Here is a 23,362-nt window from a genome sequence, read left to right on the forward strand (position 1 = left end):
TTTCAAGAACAAACTCCAAAAAGAGGTGTCAGATGAGATTCAGATGGTTAGTGCTCTATTTATTGACAATAGGAAGTTTGTTATGTTGGATTAATTGTAGATCTGAAAATATATCAAATAGAATTACATTAATTGCTCAGTATACACAAGAACAAAGGAAAAAGATGGAGATCAACAGGACCACACATTTAAAAAACAACAAAACAAAGATTGTTTCCAAAATATTCTGTGAAAAAAATCCCTCCTCTTAAGTGTATTTGCTACCTATGCTGAAAGGCTGTTCTTATGAAATGAAATATTTGTAATCCTGCGTAGAGTATAACATATTGCAATACAGGATTGGATTTATGGTGTTAGGCTTAAAGGTAATCTAAAAAGGAAAAAAGTTACAATTGTGCCATTCCTTGCATCTTTATGATGCATGAAGAAGCACTGAATTTCATGTCTGATCTTCCTATTTTGCTGGAGGATTGCTTAGATGAGTCAGAAGAGGCTACTGGAAGCTGTTTCAGATTTAAAATCAAGGGTCGGGTGTTTAATTCTTAAAAATTTTCTCCCAAGATTTTTAGTTAAGTGCTCACAAAACTCACCCCCATTGTTCTCCCTCGAAAAAACAAAACAAAGAATTAAAATAAAAAAAAAAATCACTTCTCTCAATAACTCATGTTTCACTTTTTTTGGTAACAGTGATGATATAATCCTGCTAATTCTTCAGGTCACCCTGATAACCTGAATTTCCAATGTAAAAAATAAGCAGGAGGAAAAAAGCTCTTTGGGGAAAAAAACCCACCTACCTTGCAGGCCTTCCCTTGTACATGAGAACCAACACACGGTGTAAGCCCATGTCTGCACCCATCTTTTGCAAGATTTTTCATAAATAATCCACACAACCTAGCTAATCTAATCTTGGTTCTCTCATGAGAAAAGATCTTCAGTTTAATGGTGATACTGTAATGCACACACATCTCTGGAGACTAAACCTAACTATTTATTATTGAGTTTTAACAATAGTGTGCAAGTCTAAGTGGCAAACAAACAGATCCACTATTCTACTAAAGATAAACTTGTATTGTTTTTATAGTTCAACTGCCCCCTTTACAATGCAAAGATGCCCCCAACATTTTTCCTCATTTTTTCTCAGCTTATTTGTTAACTCAGAAATATCAGGTTCTGACTTCCTCATTTGACAGAGGACTTTGGCAATAATTTAGCATCTGGAAAGTGACAACTTCAGACTGAAATTGAACTGCAGTTCTCCCAACTCCAATTGGGAGCACAGTAAGTCACCCAGCTAATTAGTGACTTTCACTGAGTCGGTGACAGAAGCTGTACCCTCAATAGATTACTAAGTGCTGGAGCATGCAATTGTATTTACATTACACCATTCCTTGGTGGTGGTGGGTGGCCATTAGTGGAGGACAACCAAGTTGCAAATGGAGCTCCCTAGCTGCATCAGTGGCAAAAGCTGAAACAACACACCCTGGTCATGTCCCATCTTCGGCCAATCCTGGCCACATTTGTGGCAGTGCTAGCTGGCTATTGTGCCACTTGGGGATCAGGAATTGCAGATGCATTGCCCCAGAACACTGGGCTACCAAAGGCTGATTGCAAAACAAAAGTCAGGACTAGAGCTTGGTGAACATTTTGCATTGGAATGATTATCCAATTAATAATGCCCTTTTTGAAAAACTTGTATCCAAAAGTTTTGATTTTTCCTCAGTAAAAATTAAAGTGATGCCTTCCTGGCTGCCCTTACGAAAAAGCTTTTGCCAGTTTTACTTTCTGCCAGTGCTCTCTGCCTCCCACAGCTCCAGGGACAGAGGCAGAGCATCTGGGCTCTGTCTCCTGAAGCTGGGGTGGGGGTGGGGGGTGGAAAGCTAAATACCAGGGTGCTCTGCTTCTCTGACAGCCAGGCTGGAAGGCTCTCACAATTTAACAAGTAATTTGATGACAGCCTTCCTAGTGGGCAACCTGGAGGCCAAAAAATTCCATTTTGATGCTGCTTCTTTTTTTTTCTAAATTCCCTTCCATGAAAAAATTCACAATTTTGTCCCAATATGGGACAATTAAAAAAAAAAAAGGCAAAATTTTTCCCTTGGAAGGGGATTCCCTTTTTTCAGGGATCTCTACTCAGGACCTCTATTTCTGAGAGAGAAAAAGAAAAGTTAGGAAAAGGGGGATTTGGGGAACATCTTTATATCATGAAGTAGCCATGCAACATTTTAAATATTGTTCTGGGTAGGTGGGGTTGTAATTTACTTTTAAAATCTCCTGGTACATGAAGAATATTTTCATTAACTGTGTTAAAGAAATGGGCAAGCACTATTTTATAATTAAACCAACAGGGCAGAATCCTGCTTGATCACACACCATCAGTGACATCAAACTTAGTGATAGTAATGATGTGAATCAAGGGGACAAGATTTGGTCTTCGGTATTTCTGTGCCAGAAAATACACTATACTACACTATAGTGTTCTACACTATATCTTGTTAGTTAAATGAGATAAAACAACACATGGCCCTAACTGCAACTGGATATGAGGACTATACTTACATGATCAGCTCTCCCCAGGGACTCTTTGGAAATAAAGGAGCATTATAGCAAGAGTTTACATAAACAATTCTAGTACCTGAGTTTTTCAAAAATATCTTTTTAGATAACTAAAAGCAGCCCACAGAAGCCCATGAAATACTAGGTACATGATACTGAATAAGATAAGGGTGAGTGGAATTATTTCTCTTTCCTATTGACAGCAGTAAGATATTATAGATTATTTTGCTCAAGCAGGAATCTGATAATTGTGCAACAGACGAATGATTCAAACAAATATTTTAACAATTTTTTTTCATAGCTGATAGAAGCAAAAAAAAAAACCAGTCAAAAACATTTATTCTGAACTTACAGGTGTTTTTCATGCACGTCATGGTTGAAGAACACAACTCAATGATTCGAACTGCTGGCTGCCCTCTTTCCACTGGTGGCACTGTCAAAATGGAAATCTAATAGAAAGGAACAGAAAATTCTGAATATCAAATTAGCCAAAGAAGCAATTTGATCTTTGTTTCATTATTCTACATTATAATGGTGCAACATGTCACACGGTTAACAGACTATTGACTATCTATATAAAAATGCCTATTCCCTCAAGGGATCCAAGTGGGAACAAAGCTTCAAGTACCCAAAAAAGTCAAAAAACCAAACACCCCAATATTGATGATATCATATATAGCTATTTCTTTAATATCTACACAGCATATAATCTTGAATATATAATACATATTTTAACATTAAATATACACTTGCAAAATCTTACTCAAAGTTGATGCTGTTATTGACTATTAAGTTTCAAAATATCCATATTTTCTAAAATAAGACAGCTTGATTTGAGTCCTACAAATAAGTTTGAAGAAGTTCATACTTGAGTATTTATATGGTCACAAAAAGAGCTGTTACAGACTAGTGGGTAAATAAGTATGCAATCTATCAACACCATAAATATGTATTTATGCAATAGACTTAGAAAGCTCCAGAGAAGCTGTTGTCAAATCCCATACATACTATACACGACAGATTTATTTCCTTTTATGAACTGCTTTAAAAATTCATAAACAAGTCTGTTAAAGTAGAGTAACATGAAGGATCAAACATCCCACAAAATCAAGGCAATTCCCGGTTAAGGTAAAAAGTAATTGGCGACACTTAAGACTACTTTCATGTAATTTTATTTTCTGGTGTACTCCTTTCAGAAAGAAATCCATGGGATCAATCCTAACCTTACTCACATGTATAGTGCCACAAACTACTTTTGCTAGTAAGATCTGCAGGACAAGATGTACAATAATAAAAAAAAATCAACACTGTAGCCATTTTTAGAAAAATGGTTCTTAACTTTTTCCCACATGGAATCCAACAAACCTAACTATTTTCTTGCCACAACTGACATAAACACAACCCTTTGAATTTTGAAACTGCCATTGGTTCATGAGGATGGAAATAAGTGGGGAAGCCAAGTGTCTAGTGGAGTCTTGATTCTATATAGGCAGCTGTTGGTTGTGAGAACAGTTGGAAGAACTGGGGGTCTATAAAATAACATGCACACAAAATGAATGATGTAGAGAAAAATGATAGGAAATTAGATTCTCCCTTTCTCATAACAGAAGAGCATGTGGACATTTAACTTAATTGAAGGATAAAGGAAATGTTTTAACCACACAGTAGACAGATTGGCAGTAAATTCGACAAAGAACTTAGCACAATAGAGGACTGTATATTTATATGGATAATAAAAATATCTGAGTTATAATAATCAACATTTAAAAGTTTTGGAAGGGATATAAAGAAACCTTCATGCTTTGTGGCCAATCATTATTATGGATTAGAATGAGACTTCCCTGATGGACAGATTACACTGGTCTACAATTTTTGAGAAGTCGTCTGCTTCAGAGATAAAATGTGCTATTTATTATGTATTTTGATGTGCTGAATTCAAATATGACAATTAAAACAACTGATTGGCTACTGTTTCTAAGGTATTTAAGTTTTTACATTTTATGTCTATGTATATTGTGTAGATAGTAGAGTTTTAATCAAAAATTGTAAACCTAGGTCTTTTCGTGTGTTTATGGTTGTTTTACATGATAATATTTCACCTGTCCTGTTTATGTAACACTTTAAAAATCAGCAAAAGGGTTATATAAATAAAATTTATTATGAAACAAAAGGCAAAAAACTATTATGTACATAGTTTAGTCCTATTCAGTGTCTACTCGGCGCTTCTTGGCTTGTCTCTTGTATTCATTAAATGGAGCATCTCTTGTCACTGTCCAGCAATAGTCTGCAAGCATTGATGGGCTCCATTTGCCCTGATAGCGTTTCTCCATTGTTGCAATGTCCTGGTGAAATTGCTCACCATGCTCGTCGCTCACTGCTCCACAGTTCGGTGGAAAAAAAATCTAGATGAGTGTGCAAAAAATGTATCTTTAGTGACATGTTGCAACCAAGGCTTTCGTATGCCTTGAGGAGGTTTTCCACCAACAACCTGTAGTTGTCTGCCTTGTTGTTTCCGAGAAAATTTATTGCCACTAACTGGAAGGCTTTCCATGCCGTCTTTTCCTTGCCACGCAGTGCATGGTCAAATGCATCATCTCGAAGAAGTTCACGAATCTGAGGACCAACAAAGACACCTTCCTTTATCTTAGCTTCACTTAACCTTGGAAATTTTCCACGGAGGTACTTGAAAGCTGCTTGTGTTTTGTCAACAGCCTTGACAAAGTTCTTCATCAGACCCAGCTTGATGTGTAAGGGTGGTAACAAAATCTTCCTTGATTCAACAAGTGGTGGATTCTGAACACTTTTCCTCCCAGGCTCCAATGACTGTCGGAGTGGCCAATCTTTCTTGATGTAGTGGGAATCTCTTGCACGACTATCCCATTCGCAGAGAAAACAGCAGTACTTTGTGTATCCAGTCTGCAGACCAAGCAAGAGAGCAACACCCTTCAAATGGCCACAAAGCTGCCACTGATGTTGGTCATAGTTTATGCACCTCAAAAGTTGTTTCATGTTGTCATAGCTTTCCTTCATATGGACTGCCTGACCAACTGGAATTGATGACAAAACATTGCCATTATTCAGTAAAATAGCTTTAAGACTCGTCTTCGATGACTCAATGAACAGTCTCCACTCATATGGATTGTGAACGATGTTGAGGGCTGCCATCACACCATCGATGTTGTTGCAGGCTTCAAGATCACCTTCCATGAAGAAGAATGGGACAAGATCCTTTTGACGGTCACGGAACATGGAAACCCTAACATCACCTGCCAGGAGATTCCACTGCTGTAGTCTGGAGCCCAACAGCTCTGCCTTACTCTTGGGTAGTTCCAAATCCCTGACAAGGTCATTCAGTTCACCTTGTGTTAGGAGGTGTGGTTCAGAGGAGGAGGATGGGAGAAAATGTGGGTCCTGTGACATTGATGGTTCAGGACCAGAAGTTTCATCCTCTTCCTCGTCTGACTCAAGTGAGAATGATTCTGGTGCATCAGGAACCGGGAGTCCTTCTCCGTGGGGTACTGGGCGTATAGCTGATGGAATGTTTGGATAATGCACAGTCCACTTTTTCTTCTTTGACACACCTTTCCCAACTGGAGGCACCATGCAGAAGTAACAATTGCTGGGATGATCTGTTGGCTCTCTCCAAATCATTGGCACTGCAAAAGGGATAGATTTCCTTTTCCTGTTCAACCACTGGCCAAGATTTGTTGCACAAGTGTTGCAGCACATGTGTGGGGCCCACCTCTTGTCCTGATCTCCAATTTTGCAGCCAAAATCAAGGTGATAGGCTTTCTTAACCATAGTGGTTATACTGCGCTTTTGTGATGCAAAAGTCACTTCACCACAAATATAGCAGAAGTTATCTGCACTGTTCACACAAGTACCAGGCATCTCTGCTCACTTTGGCTAAACAGAAATGTGTCCCTTTGCAAAATCAAACACTGACAAATAAGAGAGCATGACACTGTATGAGATCTAGAGCTGATATAGGGCAATTTGTTCAGCAGAGTGATGTAAGCTTCATTATGATTGCATCATCCATGACTTCTAGGAATAACATGATGCAATTCATATCATGTATGATGCAATACCAGCTTCAGATTGCATCATTCATTGTTTTGCCTAAAAAGCAAGTACTGTCCAAACCCAGTCATAGATTTATTCATAGATCTAGTCAAAGGTGTATTTTAGTCATTTCTGGTTTAAACTGAGATCCCTTCCTTTATAACTCACTTATCCTCTGCCATTTCCAAGTCAAGGATCGTATATACTGACCCAATAGCATATCTTGAAAACTAGAGCCAATCAACAATTTTAAGCATCATTTTCGTTCTCAGTGACCCAGAATTAGTAAAGTTTGACTACATTTATTTCAGAAGCATTTTGGCTGTAGAGCAGTGTTATCACACATCTGTCTACTGCAGGTTCTCTTTCGCTTTCCTATGCAGGATTTGGTGCTGGCTACTGTCACAGATAAGATACTGGATTCTGTGGACCTGGGTCTAATACCTATGTTCCTGTGACTGCAGGTAATAACTGGCTGTTGTGGATGCTTCTCTTCTCTCCTATATTCCACTTATGTAACACTTAACTCTGGGCACAGCTGCTGCAAGAGGCTGTGAAGCTGGCGCCACAGCTTCTAGAATTGCTGCTTCACCTTCCCCAGAGCTGACCACTGTGCAGGTGAGTTAAAGGCTGCACTGTGATTAGATTTGGGAACAGAGGAGCAGCAGGATGGACGAGGGAGAAAGTCACTCCTTTCTGCCTTCCATTGGGTTCGAGCTACATGGTTCTACCAATTTTGTTTCAACCCTTGGGATTTGATTCAGTGAGCATCCCATGTGACCAATCTGCAAGTTGCACTCTATGGGTTGAGAAGCACCAGTATACAGTATCTGATTTAAACTAAATATATTATGCTATTTAAAAAAAAAATTTCCCCTTAAACATTAAGGGTATGTCTACACTGCAGTTAAAAACCTATGGCTGACTCGGGCTCTCAGGGCTCAGGCTGAGGAGCTGTTCAATTGCAGCGTAGACATTCATGCTCTAGGACCCTGTGAGGTGGGAGGGTTCTAGAGCTTGGACTGCAGCCCAAGCCGAAATGTCTGCACTGCAACCAAACAGCTCTGCAGCCCCAGCCCTGCAAGTCCAAGTCAGCTGGCAAAGGCTATCTGAGAGTGCCTAATTGCAGTGTAAATATACCCTGAGTGAACAGATCATGAAAGGCACCAGATTAACAGTGCCAAGGACTATGCAAGCTTCCTCAAATAGCTCCACAAATAAACACCAGTCTTGGCCTAGAGGAACCACTCATAGGGATAAGCTTGATGTTTAGTCTCAATTCTGATTCAATTCTTGGTTTCTCTGAGACTACTAACAAAAGGTGTCAGAGTGACTATTAACACAAAAATATGCCAGTCCCATTGCTAGCTAGTAGTTTTCCATTTTGACTGATTTTACATTTAATTTGCTACTTTAAAGAGAAAAAAATGGGATTAAGATAATATCAATAGAACCAATTAACTGGAAAGCTAGATTCAAACAGAAACAAAAATACAAATTAATTCTTCACAGAAGTTTAAGTTGATCATATACAACTATTTAAAAAGATTACAAATACGGCATTGATACATACCTGCTGGTCTGAATCTGTCTTTAGTATGGATTGATCTGTAATGAGCACTGCTCTTGAGATCTGCCTACAATTAAATAAAGCAATTATGATACTTAACAAGAGAGAAAACATAGCTATTTGGATTCAGGCATTTTGAAAATAATTTAGTTACAATATTACCACTGTGGCAAATTATTTTTGTTACTTAAATATAAGCTATCATTATTACAAGGGCCAGTGCTACCATTAAGGCAAACTAGGCGGTTGCCTAGGGCGCCAAGATTTGGGGGCGCCAAAAAGCGGTGCCCTCAATTTTTTTTTTACAGCGTACCTGGGCTGGGCTGCCGGCGGCACGCTGACACGTGCGGCTCAGACTCCCTCTCCCAGCGCAGCAGCTGCTCCACTTCTCTCACCTCCCAGGCTTGCGGCACCAATCAGCTGTTTGGCGCCGCAAGCCTGGGAAGGGAGGAGAATTAGAGCAGGGGCGGCGTGCTCGGGGAGAAGGGGAGCAGAGGTGAGCTGGGGTGGGGAGCTGCCACACGGCTCCCCGGGCCGGGGAGCTGCCACGGGGGAGGTGCCCCAAAGTGTGGGGGGGGGCGGGGGCGGAGCTGCCGCAGGGCTCCCCACCCCAGCTCACCTCTGCTACACCCCCTCCCCAAGCACGCCGTTGCTGCTTCACTTCTCCCACCTCCCAGGCTTGCGGCGCCAATCAGCTGTTTGGCGCCGCAATCCTAGGAGGGGAGGAGAATTAGAGCGGGGGTGGCGTGCTCGGGAAGGAGGTGGAGCAGAGGTGAGCTGGGATGGGGAGCTGCCGCACGGCTCCCGGGGGGGGGGGAGAATGCCTCAGGGCGGGGGGGGGGAGCGCCTCAGGGTGGAGGGGGGCGGGCAGCTGCCGCGGGGCTGTGCGGGGGTGCAAGGTGGAAGTTTCACCTAGGGCACGAAACTTCCTTACACCGGCCCTAATGATTACACATAATTAATTACATATTTTGTGTTACGAAGTAGGCCCACTTTTACAACCTCAATTAATGCACTACAGCCATTACCAAAATAAAAGCACTAATGCAAGTAAAAGACTGCAAGACCAAGGCTTCAGCTTCTATTAAATGAATAAAAATATTTTGTAACCAGAATATTATATAATTCTACATTGCAGAGATTCTATAACATTCTGGTTACAAAATAAATAGCATTTTGAGGCAATTTTATATTTTTATGCACAAATACCTATATTACTGACACATTTCATATGCATTCAGTAGGAAAAAGGAAATGAACAAGAAAAAAATTTTAATTTTAGAAACATGCAACTCATCATATAAATTACAAAAATCACATGGCCTCGATGAATCGTATTCAATGCCTAAAAACTGTATATTTGAGACATTTCAATTTATTGCACTTTCTGCAGCATCTGGGTCAAGCTTCCTGGCTCTTGTGCTACTTGGTCAGGCTATTCAGCAACAAAAGCCATGGTACATAAAGCAAAAATGGTACAAGAATAATGTTACTTTTAAATACTACACCAGGAGCACCAAAAGGCTCCCCGAAACAATGTTCTGACACAATTTTTTTTTGGGGGGGGGAGGGAGGAAAATGATGCAACGATCACTACCAATAAGGCTACGGAATTCTTGCTGGCTGCCAGCATCATATGAAGATGTGAGCTAAACAAGAAAAATTTCAAAAGGAAGAACTGTAACTGCATCTACAACATATTTAGGGTAAAAAAAAGCCTTAAAAAGGAAGTAACAACAAAGACTGATGTTTTTAAGTTTGTAGAGAAAACTATTGGTGTTTGGATTGGAAGAGCGACCCCAGGTGGACACTACTGCCTCAAGCTATATTGTCAATCACTTTTTCAATTTGAAAAGCAAGTTTTCCACCACAAATAAACCCATGTGTGTCTGTACACAAATATAGAGATAGACATCGCTGCACAGGATAAACGGTGCTCAGGGACTGAGGTATTCAATATTTATTTTTATACTCAAAGTATGCCCCCATTCCTTATTTACTGTACACCATCCAAATGCTGCATGAAACAAAGGACAAGTATTTTTCTCATCTACTTTCCTACAGTACTAATTACTGTAATATGTGAGCCTAACACACACATCTTCACAACACCGGCGTGAGCTTGGGAGAGGTTTCACAAATGGAAAACTGAAGCATAGGGAAATTAAAGCCAGAATTTGCAAAAAATCTCCACTAATTTGGGCACCTAATTTTCGACATACCCCAATTTGAGACACATATGGCCTGATTTTCCAGAGTTCTTAGCAGGGCTGGTTGAAAACTATCAAATAAATATCTCCCCTCCAGAAAATGGGGTTCTGTCTACATTGTAATTTTCCACAGGGAAATATAATTTTTTGAAAGAACTTTCCATTGGGAAAATTGAAACAAAAAGCAAAGCATGATGGCAGCTTGACCACAAGGAGAGATGACAGTATATGATGCAAGATATAGTTTTGCCAGGTAACAAGGCCTACAGAGGAGAAATGGGGCATAAGAGACCTGGAACTACAATTCCCATGAAACATCATGACAACTCAGCTGGATACAGAGATTACTATTAACTCAAAACAAATCTGAGATGAAAACAAATGTCAAAATATTGGTATTTCCTGTAGAACAGATAATTTTTTTTATCAAGTCTCTTACTTAGCATTTTTATAGCAATTTATATGTTCAAAACACTCTAGCAAAGACTCCAGCCTAAAAAAAGGTGGGCTGGGAACCAGGAGATCATGAACTCAAGTCTTAATTCCCCTACTGACTGTGTCAATCTGATATTGTACCTGATACATTTTGCCTGTCCCCCATCTGGAACACATTGAAAACATAAGGGCAGTATATGTGCAAAGCTAATGGAACGACTTTTTTTCTTCTTCCTTGTGACAAGAAGCTAGTAATGAACACTGATCAGTAACACGGAAAAAAGTGATGATTTTCAACACTCATCCAAATCTGAACAACAGGCACCACTCTAAACCAATTAATATCCCCCTGACAAATACTAAATTCCTGCTGCATGAACAGAAATGTTAAGAGTTCTTCAAAAAAACCCTTCAGAAAAAAAATGTATAATGAAAATACTAGGGGAGCTGAATATAAGGTGCATAGTGCCCTCTATAATATGCACACAAGAGAAAAAAATCACACAGGATTAGGCTATATTACCATGAGGCTGCCCTCTGCATCAAGTTGTGAAGTTTCATTTGCAACATATTTTATATATTGGAGGTTTTTAAAAAATAGCATTTACTATGCTTTTTGCTCAATATTTACCTGTAGCACACATTTGTGCAAGTTTTCTCTGAAAGGTAACTGTCTTCCACCACAAAATAGTTAGCACTTATTCTTTGCCCAAAATGATCTATGAGTGCTTTACATCTGTAAAAGAAGCACGACACAATAGGAAGAGATTAATTTCATGATATAATTTTTATAAGTAATTTGTTAGGCTCATTAAGTTGAACATTTTTTGAGGGATTCAACTGAGTTTCCAACAATTAGTAATAAATGCTATGTATTTTACTTATAAACAGCTAGAAATGACTCCTTAGCACAAATCTGATTACTTATAACACGACCTTACAAGAAAAGAGAAACATAATGTAGTGCATGCAGTTCTTTGTTCTAAATTATACCAAAAATAGTATTAGAGCATTATATAATCATTTCACAAACAAAAATCATGTATTACATCCACATTGCTAACCCTGGCTCTTTATGGCAACTGCAGACGGTGATAACTGAAAAAGTGAAACTTAGAATGATTTCCTATAAGGAACCTCCAGTTCCTACTCTTACTACGTGTCCAAACCTGTATCACCACGCTTAGTTTTCCATTGGTACCCTTTATCAAAGCAAGGACAAGGTTACTGTAGTAATAAAGCTTTAATGACAAGTTAGAAAGAAAGAAAGTTTGACTGTTGTAAGGGAGTAGTCTTGAGAAATGTGGGGTTGTGAGAAGGGATAAACTGAGTGATCCAAGTGATCTTTTCTGGTCCTACTGTCTATGATTCTACAAAGCATTTGTGATCTAACTCTTTAGTTGTATTGACAAAGCACAATAGATCATGTTGTTCTAAGAGCAGAACAATGGTCATGATAGATAATACTCTTTTAAAGACAAAATATAAGAGTTTTAAAAGGTAAAAAAATTATTTTAAGTTTGCTTCAGGCAAATGTTTGAAAATCTAATATTAAGAACTTCTCTAAGGCCTTGTCTATACTGGTACCAGCATGTAGGATATGTGTATAAGTTCTGATTTTGACTGTGGCATGTAGATGCTACTAGAATATAAAAATAATGACAAATTAAATAATTTATAACTAAGACCTGGGATCCCTTTGAAGGCACAACACAGATTCAGCCTCTATGAAATACGGTCTAACTACCTTTTTGTGAAATACTTCCACACTAGTTATTTTCTAGGAAATGTCATTGGTGTTAGTCTTCAAGGTAGCCATTCACTCATTTACTAAGTAAAAAAATAGCTGCTATCTATATAAAAAAATTGTGATACTATTGTCTGGAAATATTTGAGGTTATAATAATCCTTCATATCTTCTGTTAAAGTACAATGCAACAAAGTAATGTTTCTTTACTTATCAAGGCTGAAAACTGAGTCCAAAAACCAAAATATGTAACAAGAATACTAGTACAGAAAGCTAAAATGGTGGGGAATATGCGCTGAAGTTTAGCTATTTTATTGAAATATTATACAAGCAGAGAAAAAGATCTCAAAGAATTGGAGGTTATTTACCTGTAACTGGAAGTTTGAGATGTGTGGTCCCTGTCTGTGTTCCACACATGAGTACACATGCACTGCAAATGCACCATAGCTCTACTTGTGCTCCAAACCGAGCACATAAAGGGTGGTGCAGGCCACTGCCTCTCCAGTTCCTATTCTTACCGCGAGTCCAAACAATCCATGGCAGAGGGGATGGAGGGTGGGTGTCGGCATACAGATAGACACCACACATATCAAAGAACCTCTAGTTACAGGTAAGTAACCTCCATTTCTTCTTCAAGTGATGGTCCCTATGTATATTCCACATGCGGGAGATTAAAAAACAGTGGACAAACTGATGGTGAGTGTGAGGAAGCAGAAGCGACAGCTGACAGTAATAATGCAGTCCCCACAGCTATATACACAGTGGACAACAGGACCCAAGCATAATGTCTTTTGAAGATATTCGAGGATCTCCAGGTGGTTGCTCTACTTACCTCTACTAGGGGTATGTCTCTCAGAGATGCAGCAGAGCCTGTTTGTGCCCTTCTGGAATGAGCCCTCACACCCTCTGAGGGGGCATGTGATCTAGTTAGTAAAGGATAATACAACCAGAAATCTATTTCGAAAGTCTGAGCAGATATAACTTGACTCTTTGATCTCTCTGCTACGGAAACATGTGGTTTAGGTATTTTTCTAATGCCTCGTTCTTTTTAGATAAAAGACCAAAGCCCTTTGGATATCCAGAGAATGCAGGCTCCTCTCTTCATCCGAGGCATGAGGTTTAGGAAAAAATACTAACAAGTTGATGGTTTGACTCATGAAACTCAGACACTACTTTAGGGATGAATCCGGAGTGGCTGCATAACAAGGCCTTTTCCTTATAAAAGATAGTATATGGAAGGTCTGCCATGAGAGCTCCCAGCTCACTGACACTTCTGGCTGATGTTACAGTGATTAGAAAGGTCACCTTCCTAGACAGATGGGCCATAGAACACGTGACCAGTGGCTCAAAGGGAGGTCTGGTGAGAGACAACAGAATGAAATTAAGGTCCCACTAAGGTGCGAATTTCATCAATGGTGGAAAGGATCCAAGAAGTCCCTTGAAAAAAATCTAGGTGTGACAGGATGACTGAAGATCACACTATACTATAAAGCCAGCAAAACGAACTATATACAATATATTTACAGAAATGTTGCAACAGAAAGGAGCTGAGGGCACCAAAGATTCTGACTCAGACCATGCAGCGGTAAGAAGGAACTGGAGAGGTGTTCTCGTGCATCACCCTTGATGCCTTTGGTTCACAGTACAAATAAAGTTACGGTGCATGTATGGGTCAATGGACACTTCCTGTAAAAAAAAATCTGAACTTAGGCACATGCATACCCAAGTATGGAATACACATAAAGACCATCACTTGAAGAATAAAAACAAAATAGTTACACTTAGCAACTAAAGATTAAAACATTGTTAGAAACAAATTAAACATGTTTCCTAAGGGCAATAATTAAAACTTGCCACTACTGACCAGCTGACATGCTTTGAAGCCATGTTTGTTTATATTTTCCCAAAGCTGAGAAGCTGAACATATTGGACAAGACTACAATTTCAGAGGATACCCTTCTTAATGACTGCTGTTCTTAGTTCAACTTCAAGTAGGATACACATTCTACAGTTTCTTCCTTTGGGGCTATTTTTTTTTTTTTTTAATGTCACAAAGATCTTTAAGGTTTAATACTGGATTCTCAAAAGGATTTTTAAGGCTTTCTATAATGTCAGATCATTTTCTGTATAAAAACATTGAACACTTTTTCGTTGAACTTTTTGGCTGACATGCAAAACATCTCCCACTTAGAAGAGTGAAGCCTTTTTGAATCGGCTACCCAAATAAGTGACACAAATCAGTTGCTTCAACGGAGCACACTCCAGAATGTATTACTCATCTACCAATAAAATATCTGATTATAAAGTAAGCATAAACATTTTCTATAACATTAGTTATTAGTCAGTTTTCTTACAGTAAACAAACCTAAAAATCCCACAAAAGATGAAACCCTGTCCCTATTTAAGTAGATGGTAGGGTTGGCATTGTCTTCAGTGAGACCAGGATTTCACCCCAATTTTCTATGGAAAGTCGGTGCTTGAAATGAGAGTCAGAAGAGAAATATGGATAGAATAGACTCATGACTTAGTCGGAATGGTAGCAAGAACTTAATAGTGACAAGGGTATAAAAGAGTTGTAAAATCTAAATATTAATTTCATAATAATGGACAATGTGCGATTTGCAAACCACCTGTCTAACATTCTAACTCTGTCTAAATTCAACAGTTTCAGTGCACATAGTCCATTTAAATGTATTAAATATTAAAATTAAATATTTAAAATAAATGTTTAATATTTTATTATCAAGTTTAAACATGAAATACCATATGCATATAATGTAAATCGTTCTACTCAACATGTATTTCACTTGTTACTTCTATTTTTTTTAAATGTGAGCTGAACTAATTTCACTCTAGAGCACTCATTTAAATACTGCTAATAAACAAGCAAGTCAAGCTGGCACATTCATATCTAATTATAACCTTTTATATTGTTTATGAAACAAGTTTCCCCCAGCCCCCCCAAACATTCTGGAGGGGGAAAGGTTGATTAAATGTCATGTTGCATCACTCAAAGCCAGCAAAAGCAACTATATAGGCTTTTTATTTTCCTGTTAAGTGTTGTTTTCTCTCCTTTGTTCAGGAATAGCTATCAAGTCATATGTCTGATAAGGCTTTAAACAGAAAAAAAGATAGTGCTTCTTGCTTCTTTTAATATCAGTTTCCACTTCACTTCAAAGGATGATCATGAGAAGATTTCTTTCCAGTGCTGCTACCAAATAAGGAAAACACTTATGCACTGACATTATCAGGTCTCTGTCATCTGATATGTGTTGGGACAATGAATCATACAGAACCCTCCATTGACCTTCTTTCAATGTGTCTAGATAAAAGGATGAAAATTAGAATCCATCTCCTTGCAGTGCCATGAGTTATAAATGTACTTTATAGGGCTCATTATCCAAACTAATGGACTAAGGGCGACATCCTTGAAATGGACTTACCAGCACTGACAAAGCCACTATGCAATATTTCAGGAAAGATATGTAAATTACTATGTGTTTGCTATATCTTTTTATTATAGAAATATAAATTTACATTTGTCACATCTTTTCAGTTTTTGGGCCAGAATTATTTTAGAAGAAACACATTTAAAGTAGGCTCAACATAAAATGTTAGCAATTATTTTTAATGTAACCATACTTGAAATATACTTGATGTGAATTAAAATACCTTAAATCTTACCAAATTAAGTTAAATGAGCAATCTCTGCTAAGCATACAGGAATTAAAAGCAAAAGACACTAAAAGGATAATAGTAATGAAATTCAATTTGCATTTCCGTTAGGGCAAACAGCATGATGCTCTTTCAGTTTGCTAACACACAACACCAGAGTTATGTCAAGTTTATAGTAACTAGCAACATGATAACTTAACTAATTAAACCTTTTTTAAAATTGGTGATTTACATTAGGTTGCTTGTTTATGTAAACTTTTCAGCTTTTTTCCTTCCTTTCTTTACGTTTAATTGAAGCAGAATTACTTATTTATACAACACCTGTTCAAACAAAGATACATAGCTACAGTGAAAAAACTTTTAGTTGCATTATTCAAGTCTTGGAACAGCTAGTTCTAAAAGATTCCAGCTTTCTATAACCTCTTCTTTGCATATTATAATAATGGTTCATATACGACGAACTACATGTAAAGGGCTATTATTAACAATTACATTCCAGAAAGCCATTCTATGATATAAGATATGGACAATAATCTAGTGAAGATGGAATTTCATTGGGTACTGTGGAAGGGAGTATGGATCCTTATCTGTCCTGCAGTGATAAGATGTTAGATGTGCTTCAGAGAAGGTGGGTAGTGGCCTGAAAACTTGTTTTAGTGATAGAGAGGCTCCTCATGTGTATCCTTAAACCACTGTGACAAACAGGACCAACTTTTTGTTATTCATACAAACTTTCTGAGCTGTTGGCCATGTCAGACGATAGCCAACCAGCAAATAAAGTCACTTTATTAAACTTCAAGGACAAGTCTATTTTATTCCTTGTTCTTTGAGTGGCCACTTTGTTGGTGAACTTGCACTAACTCGTAGGGGAGTTATACAACTTCTTTTGATCAGCTTGTGTCCATTACAAAATCTGCCACACATAGATCACTATCTATCTTCTGGATGTGTGCCTCAAATGTTAGACTATACTCATTCGGATGAATACAAAGGTGTTTGTATGCTAGTACAGATGTGATCCAAAGCCAATTATTTGAAAATGAAAATACTCATGAACTATCTGGAAATGCTTGGAATGATAGTAAACTAGAAATGCTGGTATACAATATACACTGTATGTTTATACTACGTGATACTGAAGCCCTAAACTAAACTTTTAATAGCAGTGACAGGTAGCTCAAAGTGGAAGACACATGCAACTCAAATCAAAAGAACAAAAATGCCAAATGTGAAAATTTAGCAGAGAAAAGGGAAAATTTCTTGAGGGAGATTCAGAAAGGGGTCCTAGCTTTGAGAGTGGCATTCTTGAATGCTCTAGAATGGCTGTGTCACAAAAGAAAGACTTTGCACCATTTCCTTTAGATGGTCAGGTTCTGGATTCACCTAACCTTCTCTGGAAGTTTGTTCCATATCTGTATTCTGTCAACCAAGAAAGCTTTGTCCCCGTCTTTTACACTGTCTCAGTTGTTCATAGATTGAAATTTAGTTTTTATTTTTAATATTGCCTGGACTTGTCAACTGATGGCTTTGAAAATTAAGATGAAGACCTTAAAACTGGCATTGGAAGCCTGGTAGCCAGGAAAGGGCCTGGAACATGGGCTTAATGTGTTCATGATTGCCCAAAACCATGGAAGATGCAGGTAACCACATTTTGGGCAGCAGGACTTTATGCAATATTTTCATATAAAGCTTCAGATAACAGTAATTAAATGACTGTTCAAAGGTGAATTATTTCAGGAAGAAGGAATCTGTTAAAGACAGTCAGTGAAAATAGGAGCAGATGCCCTAAAATGGCATGAGTGGGCTAGTTAATTAGGCAAATGGGCTAATCCAAGCACATATAGGAAGTATGAAGACTCAAAGGAACTCTGATGAAGTGAATAGATTATTTATTCACATTATTTAGGGCACACCTAACAGGCAAAGAGTGGTAACTTCAAGAGTCAAGTTTCTAAGAAGAGTCTGAAATGCTTAGCAGTGTGATGCTGCATGGATTCTCTTTCCATGAAAAAAAAAAAAAATTACAGAAAACAGGAGAGGTACAATAGTAGAAATAATTGACAAGACAAATAAGAGGAATGTTGTGGCCATAAAAGATGCAAAGATGGCACCAATGGTAGATAAATTCTGATAACACACAGCATTTGGGACATGCTGGAAAGAAAAAAAACTGCACTGTGTGGAAAAAAGGTCACCAACAGAGTAATTAAGAGAGATGGGGAGAATATATAAAAGATGAGAGGTCAATTGGATAGGAAATGTGGGGGCAAAAATCAGAAAACTGGGGGGGAAATTACTAGATGACCTGATCTCAAATAAATGGGTTAAAGAAGAAAGTTTTCCAAGTTTTTCACAAAATACACCACATCTTAATAGAGGAGTGGACCAGGAGGTAGCTCCCCTCCTTTTTGAAACCACATATTACATTTATCATCACATGTTGCCCAGCCATCTATTCCTTGTCTCCCTGAACACTGCTCTCCTTTTGGTGGCTACGAGTCATAGCCCCAGTGGAGGCTTTGCTCCCCAAAGGTGATTTCCTTTTCCTCTCTTTATCCTTTTGTTTAGCAATAACTATGTCAGCTTCTCCTCCTCATTTACAGTTGCTTCTACATGCACACAAGGCTTTAATTTGAAAGTTCCTGGAGGCACGCAGAATCAGCTGGTAAGAAGGAGGAGAATCAGCACCACTGGACCAGTCAGCCCTCTGTGGATTACTAGTGGCCCGTGGACTGAAGCTTGGGAACTGGTGTGTTAAGCAATTAGTACTACTGAATCAACTGTGGAGTAGTTAGCCCTGAAACTGGCAACTCTGTATGTTCCTAGAATTTCAGTGGCCCACAAAGAATTGGTGTTACGTGCATATCTAAACACAATATGGTAAGGTTCAGTTTAGCTGTGAGAACCATGCAAGTGAGTTGTGTCAATTTCAATTAACATATTAAACAATTATCCTTATTAAAATGTTATTGCACAAGCCCATCAACATTGTCTAACAAACAAGAACTGATTTTCAATAGCCTCCTTACAAACTCTGAAATATTTGTCAACAGAAACTGAATAACAGTTTAAAAACACAGAGTTACAAAAGCTCACACAAAGTACCTGGAAACAAAACAAAACAAGAATTCCAAAGAATAAAAATTCCAAAACACAAAAACCAAGAATTTCCATGTACAGCTTCTTTCATCTGAAAAGAAATCAAAACATTTTACAAACCATTTATAGGAATCACTTCAACCACCACTGCTAAGTTGCCATACCTCTGGCTTAGAACTCAACAGCTGTTGAATATTGCACAGCACCTCTAAAGCAATAACTTACACTACTTTGTTTCCATTCCAATAAACTTAAAAATATCCAACTTAGAAAAAATACTCTAACTTTTTTTGTGTTGTTTTTAAAATTAAGTTTACTCTCAGAACAAGATTTAGATCATCAAGTTTCAGTTTGCAGCCATTTTGACTTTTAAATCCTTGAAAAAAAGACACATAATGGCAACTATAACAATCCACAGAGGTGCAAGCAATGTCACTGGGGGGATAAAAATGTGGGACAATTTTTCTTCACTCAACTTTAAACCTGCCTGCAGGCCTGATACTGCTGTAAAAAAATTTATCCTAGGATAAGAGGGCAGCATAGTTTATGACAACAATCTACCTAAAAACTCATTAAAGTCTTTTCTCTTGGAGTGACATGCATTATCAGCAAAGATTAATCTGATGAGTCTTTAGGTGAGCTCCATTTTTAAAAATGCAATAACAGAGGGCTTTGTTGTCATCTGATGAAAATCAATTAGAGTAGGTAAGGCCACAAGGAAAACTAACATCACTCATCACCAGCCCCCCGGCAGCTGAAATGATTTGTCTTCCAAGCTTGGGTGATCAGGAGCTGTAGTAATATCACAGGGAAATTAATTTAGTTTCTATATTCTAGACCCACTTTCCTTGTTCTGGAGGACCTATACACAAATTACTTTTAATCAAGGTTGATGTGTTTTTAATACCAAGGAGGATCTTTGAAGATTTTTTTTTTTTTAAATCGACTTCAGCATTTTTTAACTGTGTTTTATGTATAAAGGTTACTTGTACAGCATTATCCTTACCGTCCAGATTCTTTGTCCACTACAAGGCACTGTACTGAATGGCGAAGACAATAGATTCCACCAAATACGGCACACATCCTAGAAACATATTAGAAAAAATAAAAGAGATTCATTGTGACCGATTGTAAACAACTTCTATATGGTGATAAGAAAGGGAAAGTGAAGTAAGTACAGCTTACTTCTATAAATTCTATACCAGAATTTAACATCCTGAGAGACAGAAGTCTGAACCACAGAATCAGAGAGATCGTTCTGTACCACATGAGCCATATCAAATACTTTCAAAACTGTATTCAGAACCATGCAACTGAATTATTACTATCGCCCAGAGATGTTAGATCAGATAGCACTGTGCGCACACGTACTAGCACACTCAAAGGGCTATATCTAGAAGTGGAGGGTGTTAAGCACCTCTTACAATGTGGCCAAAGTCAGACTATGTTGCAAGTTCTTCTGCAAAAGCCTTGTTTTAGAATATAAACCATATCTTTTGCTGCTGCTGAACACTTAAAAATGAGTATCAAAAAATTACTATAAAAAAAGACAGCAAATTTAATTTAAAAGATTTCCATCCCCCACAGAAACCAGTGTCCAAATCCAGATATTCTTTTGACCACATGGACCTTCCTATCTTGGATCAGAGCACCTGTTATTCTTGAGGTTCTCTCTAGAGGACTTGTATTTGAAGCTGAGACAGTCCTGGGGAGAAAAGTATTTATTTTAACTGTTACCAAGAGCTTAATAAGGCTCTTTACAATTCTACGACACTCAACAGGATCTCTACTACTGTTATTTAAAAGAAAAAATGCCTATTTCTCTATTATACATCAAAGATTCCCTTCTTTACTGAAAAGATATACCAGCTGTCATTCACTTTCTTGTAGAGCAACAATAAAATTCTCATACTCTTGTGGTTAATAGGCTTAATCTGAATTGTATTCAATATATTAAACATATAAATTACAAAGGCCAGTAAAGAGGATTACATCTTTTTTAATTAAAAGGAAGTTAACACATATTGCTCATTATATGATAGTCATCGTATTTATCTTACATTTATGTCAGCTATCTATGACTCATGATATAGTAAATTCTCTTAACTTTATTACATTCAATGTAAAACACATTAGATCTCTGTGGGAAGGCACAATGATACTAACACAGAACAGAACTTATATTTAATTGTTAGTAGAAACAAATGACACAGTATGAGGAAAACAGAAGATTATATAAACTTCATTTACTGGGGCAGCTACTAATCCTCAAAATATGAGAATATTCAGTTTCCCAAATTAGGGAACATATTGCCTATTGTAGAAAATAAGGGCCAAATAATCTCCCTGGCGCACAGCTTGAATCATCAAGGCAGTGCAATTCTGAGCAGCTGCAGTAGCTATATGGCTGGCATACTGTATAACAGAACAGATTTAAGTAGATCACAGATACTCTGGTTCCACCGACTTTCAAATGAAGAAACACATCCCTAGCAGAGCTTTGAAGCATGCAGGTGCAGTTGACCTTCTGTATCCTTTACCCATTACTGCCTGTGCAGTACTGGTTCTACTATAACAAAGGTCTTCTATACCAGTGGGGGCTGTCAGGAGACCCTCTTATAGAATAAATACATAGATTCATAGACTCTAGGACTGGAAGGGACCTCGAGAGGTCATAGAGTCCAGTCCCCTGCCCTCATGGCAGGATCAAATACTGTCTAGACCATCCCTGATAGACATTTATCTAACCTACTCTTAAATATCTCCAGAGATGGAGATTCCACAACCTCCCTAGGCAATTTATTCCAGTGTTTAACCACCCTGACAGTTAGGAACTTTTTCCGAATGTCCAACCTAAACCTCCCTTGCTGCAGTTTAAGCCCATTATTTCTTGTTCTATCCTTAGAGGCTAAGATGAACAAGTTTTCTCCCATCTCCTTATGACACCCTTTTAGATACCTGAAGACTGCTATCATGTCCCCTCTCAGTCTTCTCTTTTCCAAACTAAACAAACCCAATTCTTTCAGCCTTCCTTCATAGGTCACGTTCTCTAGACCTTTAATCATTCTTGTTACTTTTCTCTGGACCCTCTCCAATTTCTCCACATCTTTCTTGAAATGCAGTGCCCAGAACTGGACACAATACTCCAGTTGAGACCTAACCAGCGCAGAGTAGAGCGGAAGAATGACTTCTCATGTCTTGCTCACAACACACCTGTTAATGCATCCCAGAATCATGTTTGCTTTTTTTGCAACAGCATCACACTCATATTTAGCTTGTGGTCCACTATGACCCCTAGATCCCTTTCTGCCGTACACTCCTTCCTAGACAGTCTCTTCCCATTCTGTATGTATGAAACTGATTGTTCCTTCCTAAGTGAAATACTTCGCATTTGTCTTTATTAAACTTCATCCTGTTTACCTCAGACCATTTCTCCAATTTGTCCAGATCATTTTGAATTTTGACCCTATCCTCCAAAGTAGTTGCAATCCCTCCCAGTTTGGTATCATCTGCAAACGTAATAAGCGTACTTTCTATGCCAATATCTAAGTCGTTGATGAAGATATTGAACACAGCCAGTCCCAAAACAGACCCCTGCGGAACCCCACTCTTTATACCTTTCCAGCAGGATTGGGAACCATTAATAACTACCCTCTAGTACGGTTATCCATCCATAAGTACACAAGTACAAAAATTATTATAAAGCCATAAATCCTGAAAGAAACCAACATAATTTTATATCCTGTTATCAAGTTATAGTCTATCAACTCTCTTCTAAAATATAAATTTGAAGAGAATACTCTGAAATGCTGATCAGGTAAAAGTGATGACATCTAATTCATAGATAACATAGGTTATACCAGAAACCTACCGACCGTTATACGTACCTACATGCCTCCAGCTTCCATCCAAGACACATCACACGATCCATTGTCTACAGCCAAGCCCTAAGATACAACCGAATTTCCTCCAACCCCTCAGACAGAGACAAACACCTACAAGATCTTT

At 38.1% G+C, this 23,362-nt stretch overlaps 1 protein-coding gene across 1 annotated transcript in view; it reads right to left on the reverse strand.

Annotated features, from left to right (window-relative positions):
- CHM (CHM Rab escort protein) overlaps window positions 1-23,362 on the reverse strand; it is a 153,315-nt gene that overhangs the window by 24,243 nt on the left and 105,710 nt on the right. Inside the window, exons 9-12 of the mRNA XM_054040368.1 lie at window positions 20,361-20,438; window positions 11,465-11,569; window positions 8,192-8,255; window positions 2,906-3,002 (exon numbers count right to left, since the gene is read on the reverse strand). Coding sequence (XP_053896343.1) covers window positions 2,906-3,002; window positions 8,192-8,255; window positions 11,465-11,569; window positions 20,361-20,438 — 344 coding nt within the window. The remainder of the gene's footprint in view (window positions 1-2,905; window positions 3,003-8,191; window positions 8,256-11,464; window positions 11,570-20,360; window positions 20,439-23,362) is intronic.

The sequence above is a fragment of the Malaclemys terrapin genome, chromosome 9 (genome assembly GCF_027887155.1).
Source record: "Malaclemys terrapin pileata isolate rMalTer1 chromosome 9, rMalTer1.hap1, whole genome shotgun sequence".
NCBI lineage: Eukaryota > Metazoa > Chordata > Testudines > Emydidae > Malaclemys > Malaclemys terrapin.